We start from the raw sequence: 12,576 nt of genomic DNA, 5'->3' as shown, positions 1-12,576 counted from the left end.
CACACACATATACATATATATATTTTCGGCATATGGGCCTCTCACTGCTATGGCCTCTCCCGTTGCGGAGCACAGGCTCCGGACGCGCAGGCTCAGCGGCCATGGCTCACGGGCCCAGCCGCTCCGCGGCATGTGGGATCTTCCCTGACCGGGGCACGAACCCGTGTCCCCTGCATCGGCAGGCGGACTCTCAGCCACTGCGCCACCAGGGAAGCCCTCAGTTTCCATTTTAAAGAAGTGCTTTCCTTCGACGTCTTGAATCTATAAGAAAGTTTCTTGAAAAGATGTCTGGGGCCCAGTGCTTCCGAGCATCCGGAGCTTAACTGCGTCCTGTGACCAAAGACTTAGCTGCTGAGGGATGTGACTGGAGTGAATTGGAGGGAATATCTGTGGACACTCACCCAGGGACACACAGCTAATAGCAGAGCTGCAGATCATCCCGCATTATCTGGCCACCCACGCAACTCTCTCCTCTCATTCACTGTTCTGTGTCCTGTTCTGAACCACAAACGGTGGACGAGTAGAGGTGTGAGCTGTGAATTGTTTCTGTCCCCAGTTTGTTGCGAGGCTTCCCATGATGACCGACATCTTCCTCTGAATGAGAACCAATCAGCCCATTCAGAAAAATGTTGAGCTATAGCATTTCCTGACAATGATATGCACGTGTGATTTCCTTCCATTGTAGTGAAAGCTAAGAATCTCCCTCTCTCCCTCTCTCCCTCTCTCCCTCTCTCCCTCTCCCTCTCCCTCTCCCTCTCCCTCTCCCTCTCTCCCTCTCCCTCTCTCCCTCTCTCCCTCTCTCCCTCTCCCTCTCCCTCTCTCCCTCTCTCCCTCTCTCCCTCTCTCCCTCTCTCCCTCTCTCCCTCTCTCCCTCTCTCCCTCTCTCCCTCTCTCCCTCTCTCCCTCTCTCCCTCTCTCTCTCCCTCCCTCCCTCCCGCCTAACATTTGGCACACAATCTACCCCTACTCTCACACCTCTGTGTGCTTGGTGAAACCCCTGTTCATCTTGAAAACCCACGTGCGTGTTGCCTCCTTCAGGAAGCCTCCTCGTTCTCTTCTCCCCCAGTCTTTGGCGCGTGTCTTTTGTCATGCTGGCAAACCATTCGTTTGTATGTTCTCTCCCCTGATAGACCAGAAGATCGCTGTGAGTAGGCGGGGCAGGTGTTACCATTGCTTGTCCCGGGACTCAGCACCTAGAGGGACTTCAGTATTTGGTGAAAGAATGAATGGCATTTTTATTTCTCAAAAAAAGATTTTAAAGAAAGCTAGAAAATAAACCATGCTATTTTTTTTAAGGTGGGAGAATGGCATGCGTGCTTAGTAGTAATTTATTGTCGAGTAGTTTAACAAGAATATCGCTACCATGGCAAAATCTGGATACAAGTAGTAGAAATGAGATCTGCTGTAGATATCAAATCAAAATCCCTTCCTTTCTGGCAGCACAGAGGCCAAAGGTTCAGAAAATTGGCTGAACCTCACTTTGCATCTAGATATTTTGCCATCACTTAATAGAATTAACCAACATTTACAGCGTAGAGACTTGCATAAAGCCCCACGCCAAGTGCTAGGGCAATAAAAGAAAAAAGGTCCAGTTCTGAGCAGCTGCTATTAAATCATTCTTACGTAAATTGCCCCTGAGCACTTGACTCACATCGTGTCCATTGATGTCAGGGTGAAATCCCATCGCATGGCATTTCCCGTTAGCACTCGAAACTTGTACACGCTTGTCGAAGTCTCACTCTCCCGGTGTGGCCGGCGCAGCATTTTATTCATACTTCTTTGAGAGTGCTTTCCATTTCTCTTTTGGCTGGCTGGACATGTTTCTCTCTTCTGAAACACGGGTCAGCACAATAAGCTCCGCACGCCAAATCCAGCTTGCTACCTGCTTTTTGTACATATAATTCCATTGGACAGCCATGATCTTTCGTTTCTGTAGTGTGTATGGCTGCTTTTGCGTGCTCCAGTGGCAAAATTAAGTAATTGCAACAGAGAGTGTCTGTCCTGCAATGCCAGAAGTATTTACTGTCTTGGCCTTGGTACAAAAACTTTGCTGACCTCTGCTCTGTTCTCATATTTTTGAGAGATTCTTGAAAGCAAGGGTTATGCTTTATTCTTTTCGGTTTCGTCCCCAACATCAGTACTTTGTATTAACTCCACCAACGAATGTCCGAGTCTTACTGTGTGCGAGGCACTGTTCCCGGTGCTGGCTGTACATCCCTCAAAGAGCAAAGCAAAGTCTCTGCTCTCGTAGAGCTGATATTCTAATGCTGGGGCCATGGGGAGAGACGGAGCAGTGAACAGACTAATACGCTATGTCGGCGATGCACGTCATAGAAGAAAACAAACCGAGATGGGGGAAGAAGGGTTGCCGCGATGGGTGGGTGGGTGGTCGTGGTGGTCTTAGGGGAATCGCTTTCATGTGGGTTCACAGAGAAGGTGACATCGGAGCGGAGAGTCATTCCAACGACCTTGCCAAGGGGAGACAGGACGTGCGTGACGTGCTTGAGGAATCACGAGGAGACCATGTGCCCAGAGCAGAACAAGGGGTAGCGTGGGAGGAAATGAGGTCACTGTCTGAGTCTGTGTTTTCTGGGGCTGGTTTTATTCTGGTGAATTTCTCCCTGAGTGAGATGGGAAACCCCTGGAGGGTAGAGCAGAGGCGAGGCAGGCTCTGTCGTGTTTTAACAGGCTCAGGCTTCTGAATGGAGGATGGACTATGGGCGCGGGGCGGGGAAGGGGCAAGAGTGAGCAGAAGCCAGGAGACCATTTAGAAAAAATACTGCGATCATCCAGGTAGGAGAGGATGTTTGTTGGCTTGGTCCACGATCATAGAAAGGGGAAGAGGAGGAAGCCTGGAGCCAGCTCAGTGCTTGGCATTCGGTAAATGTCTCTTGAATAAAATGTCAGCATTTCCATCGGGGTCGGCAGCGTCATCACCTCTAGAAATTCTGATTGCACCGCTCCGGGATGGAATTCTAGCACCTGCCTAAAAATACAATCGTCAAAACTCTCCAGGCATAGTTGACGCTCAGCCCCCTGTTGAGATCCATCGGTAGGTGTTTCTGTTTCACCTGAGAACGAAGCAGACCAAAGGGGCTACCTTTTTCCTTTACATGCTTCTGATGGGAAGTGAGAAGAAATTTGATGTAGAGAGAATTCTGTTTTTCCATGCTGAACCAAAATGATGATTAATAGGTAAAACCTTTCCATTTCTTCCAAGCTATTTGTGTAGGAAGGGTTGGCCGGGACCAAGCGGGGCTGGTAAGTTTCTCACACCAGCAGCCCTGGGGTTTTTCCACTGTAGGTTGTGGAAAGATGAGAAACCTTTAATATTTCAAATCTCAGCTGCCCATTTATCCTTTCTTACGTAGTTAACATTAGCGGATGGCCGGAGAGAGGTCTTTAAGATGAAGCCAGCAGCCCTTTAAGTTGTAACAAGCTTAGCACATACTTTACACTTTTAATGATCAGTTACCGTTCAGTTGATAGCAAGATGAGCGTTAGTTTAACCACAGCACCCCATGGTATTTCTGAGGGATGCTATTTCAGAGAGGGTCAGGGCATTCTAGAAATTGCGAATTTTGTAAATAAATGGAGGTGTGAATACAAAAGGGCTGATTGTCAGAATCACTAAACATAGCTTTGGATGTGAAGCCTTCCTATGAATCAGGCTGAGAAACACCCCCCCGCCCGGAGTGTGATTTGAACCTTGCATCTACTGGGTGAACTGCACGATTCTCCCACAGCCCGCAGTGGGCTGCATCTAATGTGCCTGTCACTGTTGCGCAGACCTCTGCTAATGGCCTTGAAAGGGAGAAGGTTCAAAGAGGCTTGGTTCCCAGGCCTGCTAATGAGCATGAGGCCTCTTCCCTCTTAATGAGCAGGGGTTTATGTGGGATTCTTTGCCCTCCAGTTTTGGAAGGGGAGGCAGGCGAGAGTTCACAAAAGCAGCAAGTCTTCCTGGCGAGGGGAGCGTGCAGCTGGGCCACCCGAAGGCCGCCTGGAGGGGAGCAACAAAGCTGCCGGAGGTCGTGCCCGGGCCAACGTGGCCCTGAGTGTGAGGCTGGACCTCCTGCTAAGCCCGGCCTGTCGCTGGCGACAGTGACAAGCCCTTGATGGGAGATTTCAGGCCGGGAGGGCTGTGGCAGGGTCCGTCGGCAGCACTTGTAAATCTCCTCGGAGGAGTGCCCACTGCCTTCAACTGCTTTCTCGACTGTAATCGGCCCCGCTGTTACAACTTAGCAAATGAATATTGTAGCCACGAAAATCCTTGTTCTAATGAACTATGTCGTTATTAGTCATTGGTCCCCAAGCTCACCGCAGCAGCTGAAAAGGCCCCCAGATATTTTTCTTTGCTTCCCTCTGCCCACCCACGACCCACCGCTGGATTAAACAATAGAATTATTCAGAAGAGTAACAAACGCATGCCAGAAACGTTACCTTTATCACAGTCATCTTTGTGAAAGTCACTGTTTTTTCTCGGGAATGTATTTTGGAAACTGACATTCCCTGCTGAAGCGTTATCATTACCCCTGAAATCACGTGTTTGATTTCATACACATTTCATGCCCGTTTCTACAATAAGTGCCTTTCTCCTTCTCTGAAGCCTGGTTCCGTATGGCAGAGTAGAGGCCCTTAAAACACATACACTTAACATGTAAGTTCATAAATTCAAAGTTACGAAAGACTCCGTAGTTCATTAATTAATGTTTCTACATTTTCATTTTCAACACAAGGAAAACTTGGCCATGTTACAGTAAGATTATTGTGATTAGATATGGAAATTACAGTTTCAAGAACTTGCCAGTTTGGAGTGAGAACCTTTAAAGAACAAAATCGCAAAAAAAAAAAAAATGCCGCTTTCAGTGACGGGAACCTTGAGGAAATGTTAGCTGGTCTGCTGGCTTAGGGTGTTCCCCCCCCCCCCCCCCCCCCGTTTCCCCAGTGAATAGAGAGAGAATTATTTGGAATGTACACACATTTACCCTTCCGTGACCTGTGTTGGGAATTATTCTGAGATGTATTCAAAGCTGACAGCCCCGCACGGCTGACCCCCTCGTGCCTAATCAAATCTTACGTTCTGTTTCCAGGTAGCTGATCAGCTTCCTTGGATTTTGCTGATGACCCAGGAGAGCTTTGCCTGAAGATGGAAACACTGGAGTCGGAGCTGACCTGCCCTATTTGTCTGGAGCTCTTTGAGGACCCTCTTCTGCTCCCCTGCGCACACAGCCTCTGCTTCAACTGCGCCCACCGCATCCTGGTGTCACACTGCGCCACCAACGAGTCCGTGGAGTCCATCACTGCCTTCCAGTGCCCCACCTGCCGACATGTCATCACGCTCAGCCAGCGAGGTCTAGACGGGCTCAAGCGCAACGTCACCCTGCAGAACATCATCGACAGGTTCCAGAAAGCTTCGGTGAGCGGGCCCAATTCCCCCAGCGAGACCCGCCGGGAGCGGCCGTTCGACGCCAACAGCATGACTTCGGCCGAGAAAGTCCTCTGCCAGTTCTGTGACCAGGATCCTGCCCAAGACGCCGTGAAGACCTGTGTCACTTGTGAAGTGTCCTACTGTGACGAGTGCCTGAAAGCCACTCACCCGAACAAGAAGCCCTTTACAGGCCACCGTCTGATTGAGCCCATCCCGGACTCGCACATTCGGGGGCTGATGTGCCTGGAGCACGAGGATGAGAAGGTGAATATGTACTGCGTGACCGATGACCAGTTAATCTGTGCCTTGTGTAAACTGGTCGGGCGGCACCGAGACCATCAGGTGGCAGCCTTGAGTGAGCGCTATGACAAATTGAAGGTTAGTCCGATCCGCCTTAAGCCGAACCCCTTTCTGCCAGCAAATGTCACGGAAAGAAAAAGTATATTCACTGCTAGCTACGTGGCAGGTGAAGGCTTTCTCTTCGCCTTTGTTATCTGATTCGTTATAGCACGTCTTTCTGGCAGCCTAGACGTGTTACACAATAAGGGTGTCCTGTAAAAGTTGACTGCTGCTTGTAATGTTAGCGTTGTCAAGGTGAGGGCGAATTCTGAAAAATCTGGATCATTTTCAATCCTCGCAGTTGAGAGAGAGCGAGAGAGAACGAGAGCGTGCGCGCGTGGGAAGGAATGGCAGATGAAATCTGGGTTTGGGCATTTTGGGGGCGTTTACTTTCCTTACTCATCAGGGAAAACTCATTTCACTTGCATCGTACCTGTATCTAGTTACTGCCCAAACAGAAGAATAGAAGGAGAAATGCCTATAGCAAATGTGGGATTTTAGAGGACACGTGACCTTTTATTCCTTGCGTAAATGATATCCAGCGTATTGGTGAAGTAGAGTGTCCCGATCGTCTCGGGTTTCACGAAAGAATTCCTTTGCGTGGAGGCTTTTTATGCCATAAGGTTACAGGCAAGAACGTTTGAACTTCACTCTTAACATGAATTAGGAGCCCAACTCCACCTCAGGGAATGATAATTAATATGACTATACGTCAGATTTAAAAAATCACTCTCTAAATATGGAGAGAAGGCACCGGGGAAGAAATAAGCCAGGCCTCCAGGTGTCTGTTCATCTGCGGGCGACGGTGGGTCTAATTATTGCAAACTCAGCCGAGAGAGTTTGCTCTGATCATGAGACGCTCTGTCTGCTCCGTTCACCAGCTAATTTTAGGTAACAAGATGCCAATTAAAAGGAAAGGAAGTATAAATTAAGAGCTTTGCGTAAATATATACTGAAGTCCTTCCTCTCAGGACAAACACACACCGCTCAGGGCTCATCGCCACGTCTCACCAATGGCTCCTATCCCTTCTCCTCGGCGCTGATGGGGGCTTGTGTTTACCAGGACCGCGTAGTTTATTTGGGGGATGCTGGGATGAATGGACCACATCTGTGATTTGGTGGCTATTTCTTGGTATGCTGAGGGAGTTTGGCATGCCGAAGTGAATCCGTGCTTCCAAAGGTCACTTGGGGGACAAAAGCGTCACTTGGGCAGCATGCCTCACTCAAAGTGAGGTGACTGGTATAAAACCATCTTTAGAAAGCTGAGCCAGAGGATCGAGGTGATACAGACAAGGGAAGACAGATGCTGCCTGGTTTTCTAGTGTCGCGCACGAAGGTAGCCAAAAACACACCTCCAGAGTTCTTAATAGCAAAGGCAGTGCGTGTGTGAATTGTGCTGCTAAAACAAATTCTTCAGAGATTGCTGTGGCTATCAAATTTTAGAAACCAAGGTGATCCCTCCACCCTTTTTTGGTGGGGGACAGAATATTTAGGATGATTGGACATAGGTGGGTTTTTTCCTTTTTTTAAAAATTGAAGTATGGTTGATTTGCAATGTTGTGTTAGTTTCAGATGTACAGCAGAGTGATCCAGTTATATATTTTCTTTTTCGGATTCTTTTCCCTTTTAGGTTATTACAGAATGTTGAGTAGAGTTCCTGGCGCTCTACAGTACGTCCTTGTTGGTTACCTATTTTATATATAGTAGTGTGTATCTGTTAATCCCAAACTCCTCATTTATCACCCCCCCCCCCCATGACCACCTTTCCCCTTTGGTAACCGTAAGTTGGTTTTCAAGGACCTAGGTGTTGTTGCTTTCCGAAACGTAAAGCTGCCGGATCGGTTTTTTAATTCAAAAAATGTTCCTTCAGTTGGCTTGACACTACCTTTAATGACCATTTGTCAAAGCACCACAATGAGCTTCCATATTCAGCAGCTCCCAGACTTGACATTTACACCTGATCCTCGAGTTCTTCTCATGACTTGTGTACCATCACAGAGGAGTTCTTAGTTATTTACATCTCCAAATTTAAGAGGAGACACTTTTAATGCCCTAGCCCTTTTTGTGATGAAAATGAAACTCTTCAATTAAGAGCCCCGCACACTTGTCTAATCAAGCCAGTGGGTTAGCGGTCATTTTATACTATTACCGGGAGGGCCTGAGAATTAATGATCTAGTGGATTTTATCTTCTAATTACAGAAATATAAGCATATAAACAGCACCCAGTGCACCAAAACACACTTATAGCCGCTCGACAAAATATGCTTATAAGTATTTATTTACAGCCATTTCACAAAATGTGCTTATGAGCGTTTAAACAAATAACGTGCTAGCACAGCCTGTTTGTTCTAAAACATGCCACTTAGGTTAGAATTTTAAAAAATCACAGAATAGATGACATTTGGGTGCCTATGGTACTTCAAAACCTATGTACAATATAAACATTGAATTTTTGAAGAAAGTAATAGCATACTGAAAGGACCAAAACCAAGAAAGGGTATTTTTGTTAATTACTTTGATCTGAAAAAGTAAATGGGTTTTTTTTTTCTTTTGGTTTATTAGCCATTTTTTAAAATGTCTTTATTGGAGTATAATTGCTTTACAATGTTGTGTTAGTTTCTGCTGTATAACAAAGTGAATCAGCTATACATATACATATATCCCCGTATCCCCTCCCTCTTGAGACTCCCTCCCACCCTCCCTATCCCACCCCTCTAGGTGGTCACAGAGCACCGAGCTGATCTCCCTGTGCTATGCGGCTGCTTCCCACTAGCTCTCTATTTTACCTTTGGTAGTGTATATATATATATGACCATGCCACTCTCTCACTTCGTCCCAGCTTACCCTTCCCCCTCCCCGTGTCCTCAAGTCCATTCTCTACGTCTGTGTCTTTATTCCTGTCCTGCCCCTAGGTTCATCAGGTAAATGTGTTCTTTTAATGTATTTTCCTGAGGCTTTAGCATCTCGTACAGAAATGGATTTGTGATGATGTGGAAACACAAAGCATGTAGGAATTTGAGGATGCTTTCATTGATAACATGATAGATTTGTTTTAGTTAATTGAATATGTAAGGATTCAGGTGTCTGCTGTTTGAAAATGTTTTTTTTTTTACTTCTGTTAGTAAAAGTCCATTATTTGAAGAGGGGGAATTCTGCAGTGATTATGAAGAATAATTATTTCTTGCAGTAACACTCAACTTTGAGGGACATTTTTTGCTCACATGAACTCTCAGTGTACGTGTGTTGATGTAGAGGATTGGAATATACTTTTGTACATTACACCTTTTTTTCTAGACACAAAGGGAAAAAAACATTTAAAAATTCCAGCATGTAGATAGAATTCACGCAAGCAATATCTTTCACATCATTTGAAATAGCATCAGGAATCTAATGCTTTTGGAAACTGTGCGTTGGGAAGTACTCTTAAAATATTGAAGCAAAGAGAAAACTAAACCAGCATTTCCTGAACTCTGTTTTAAGATAAAAAGAGAAAAGTCTTCCTGAAAAATGCATAAGTCTCTAAATGGAGCATATCATAATGTGCACCTTTTCCCATCATTTCGATTGAATTTGAAGAAGCCTCTCAGTCCTCCAAACTTGGATCAAAAGTTTGATTTGTGAACCACATAACATGTAAGAGAATTTAATAGGACGCATTCCGGAGTTTTCGAGGAATTATGATGCAGTAATTTCTTTTCCTCTGTTCCAGCATACAGTGTTGGAGCTCTTGTTTCTTTCCTCTAGTTACACCTATAAAAATACACAAACCAAGAAAAACTGACCTTTCCTTGCCCTTCAGTTTCAGCATAGTCAGACTTCAAGGTAGCTGAAGCTGAAGTTGCAAATCATTGTTTTGCTTTTCTGACTCTAATTGGCCTTCTGTTGGCCTAGGGAGTTTATTTGTAAAAAAAAAAAAAAAAAAAAAAAAAAAACCCTTTCAGTGGATCATCCCATTGTAATTTTATAATAGTTTGATAAAGGTTCCAATTAAATCTCAGCCTTCCTGTGTAGCCCTTCTCATCTGGAGGTGAAGACATGGGATTTCACTCTTCAGCGTCATTTATAGATCATAAGGGTCTATATTTTTTAAAGTCTTGTACTTTATTTGCCGTTGGGGAAGTTGTAAGTAGATACTGAGCTAGACTTTTTCCTTTTTCCTTAGTCTCTATAGATTGTTTCTTCTCTGAAAATAGTAGCCGATTTAGTGCAGGTTCCAGTGAAAGGGTGTGTGTGTGGGGGGGGGGCGGGTGTGTGTGTGTGTGTGTGTGTGTGTGTGTTGCATACATATGTGGATAGAGGCCAGGGATGCTGCTACATCCTACAGGGTGCAGGATGGGCGCTCCCACATAGACTTGTCTGGTCCCAAATCTCAGTAGTGCCCAGGTTGAGAAACCTTCATCTGTGAGAATTTCGTGTTTGTCACCGTATGAATTTGCCACGACTGCCACAACAAGGAACCACAAACTAGGTGGCCTAAAGGAAAGAAATGTATTGTCTTACAGTTCTGGGGTCCAGAGGTGCTAAATCAAGGTGTCAGCAGAGTTGATTCCTTTTGAGGGCTGTGAGGGAAGAGTGGATTCCAGGCGTCTCTCCTTGGGTTGTAGGTGGCTGTCTTCTCCCTGTGTCTCTTCACATGGCATTCTCCCGCTGTGCCTGTCTTTGTGTTCAGATTTCCCCTTCTTGGCATAATTTTTTTTTTTTTCCTGGCCGTGCCACGAGGCATGCGGGATCTCAGTTCCCCGACCAGGGGTGGAAGCGCAGAGTCTTAACCACTGGACCGCCAGGGAATCCGCAGATTTCCCCTTCTTAAAAGGACACCAGTCATATTGGATTAAGGGCCCACTTTACTACAGTATGATCTCATCACAGCCAATTAGAGCTGCAATGACCTTATTCCTAAATAAGTTTCCATTCTGAGGTATTTGGGATTAGGACTTCAACACGTGAAATTTTAGGGGCCACAGTCCAACCCATAACAATCACTCCAGTGTATAACCTAGTTACCCAGTCAGCTGAACACACGCTATGTCCCCCTCAAGAATCTAAGCACCCTAAGTTAGGCAGAGACCTTTGGCTCTCACTGTGCCATCACCCACGTAAGACTGACCACAGGGTCTTGCAGATAATGAATTCCCGATAGATACTTGTCAGCGGCTTCACAGATGATCAGCTGTTAACACTACATGAAAACTTCAATTCCATTCCTAACAATACTGCAGCTGTTCATCCGTAAACACGATAAAGAATTCTATGAGAGAATTTCTAAATAAGAGCACAGCCAGATATTACATTATATTTTATCCAGCTGGAAGTGAATCATTATTTTGGTCTGTATTGCATTTCACTGGTTTAAATTTAATGGTGTGAATTTTGATAAACTAGATCTCAAATACTCGTAGAACAACTCACCTTTGTTTTATGCACCTATGCGATGGACACTTGATAGATCCATTATACCTACCATTTCCTTTATCCTCCCATTAACCGTATTTGACATGGGTTTTTATTTATTTTTTAAATTTATTCTTGGCTGCGTTGGGTATTCGTTGCTGCACGTGGGCTTTCTCCAGTTGCGGTGAGCGGGGGCTGCTCTTCGTTGTGGTGCGCGGGCTTCTCATTGCGGTGGCTTCTCTTGTTGCGGAGCACAGGCTCTAGGCGTGCGGGCTTCAGTAGTTGTGGACGCGGGCTCAGTAGTTGTGGCTCGCGGGCTCTAGAGCGCAGGCCCAGTAGTTGTGGCACACGGGCTTAGTCGCTCCGCGGCATGTGGGATCTTCCTTCCCTGGCCAGGGCTTGAACCCGTGTCCCCTGCATTGGCAGGCGGATTCTTAACCACCGCGCCACCAGGGAAGCCCTGACATATGGGGTTTTTTGAGAGGTCACGCAAAAGTAAGTTAACGTGTGCTGCATAAATGAAGGCAATATGAACAGAAACGGTCTCTCTCCTTCACGGAGCTTAAAGTTTAGCAGAGAGTGCCGGTGGGTGAACATTTCCTCTGGTGGTGGTGGAAGGAGGCACGCTGCCCAAAGCAGGGACGACACCAACCCCAGACCTGAGAGATGGAGAAAGGCTTCCTGGAATAAGGGCCATTTCACCTACCATTGCCAAGCTGTTTATTAGAAAACAATGTTGAATTTACTAGATGTCCGTGGATTGTTTGGTATCATTCTTTTTTAATTTCTCCCACTTACCATAGATTGTTTGGTATCAGTCATTCTTCTTTATTCTTCCCACTTACCACATCCCTTGTGAAACCCGTGTATCTCTTTTCAGACTAGTTCACAATAATTCTAGGCTAGATTTTAATCTAACACGTAGATACACCTTATGACATTTTGTCACACGATGCTACTGGGGATACGTGAACTTCAGACACATGTCTTCCAAAATGTTTTGGTTATATGAGGTCTCACCAGTTCCAGCTGGCCCCTTCAAATTGTGATTCTGCTTGTACTTATTTCATGGGAACATTTCTTTAGTCTGCAATATATTTTTTAAAACTTCCCATGTGATGAAACACAGTTTCCAAATATTTGTCAAATATGTTAAACCTATATTTTAATTTTCTTAGTTGGGTACAAAAACTATTTATGATATATGGAGTAAAACAAAACATCTCTAGGGATATGTTCTTAACAGTAAGTTTAAGGCTCCATCTTTCTCCTCTCTCCTTCTCATCTGCCTATTCCCCCTGAGGAGTCTCCTCTCCCTCCTTCAACTGCGGATGGGAATGTCTTATTGCCTGATGATTTATTGTTATTGGAATCATTTTTGAGAAGCTCAGAGAGTTCTGGGATATGCACAGACAAG

General features: G+C 45.6%; 1 protein-coding gene across 1 annotated transcript in view; it reads left to right on the top strand.

Moving 5' to 3' along the window:
* Window positions 1-12,576, top strand: part of MID1 (midline 1) — a 180,928-nt gene that overhangs the window by 45,563 nt on the left and 122,789 nt on the right. Inside the window, 1 exon segment of the mRNA XM_032620096.1 lies at window positions 5,091-5,806. Within this exon segment, the coding sequence (XP_032475987.1) occupies window positions 5,147-5,806 (660 nt within the window). The 5' untranslated portion in view covers window positions 5,091-5,146.

The sequence above is a fragment of the Phocoena sinus genome, chromosome X (genome assembly GCF_008692025.1).
Source record: "Phocoena sinus isolate mPhoSin1 chromosome X, mPhoSin1.pri, whole genome shotgun sequence".
NCBI classification, from domain to species: domain Eukaryota; kingdom Metazoa; phylum Chordata; class Mammalia; order Artiodactyla; family Phocoenidae; genus Phocoena; species Phocoena sinus.
The sequence above is the reverse complement of the archived record's forward strand: the minus strand, read 5'-3'. Positions and strand labels throughout refer to the sequence as shown.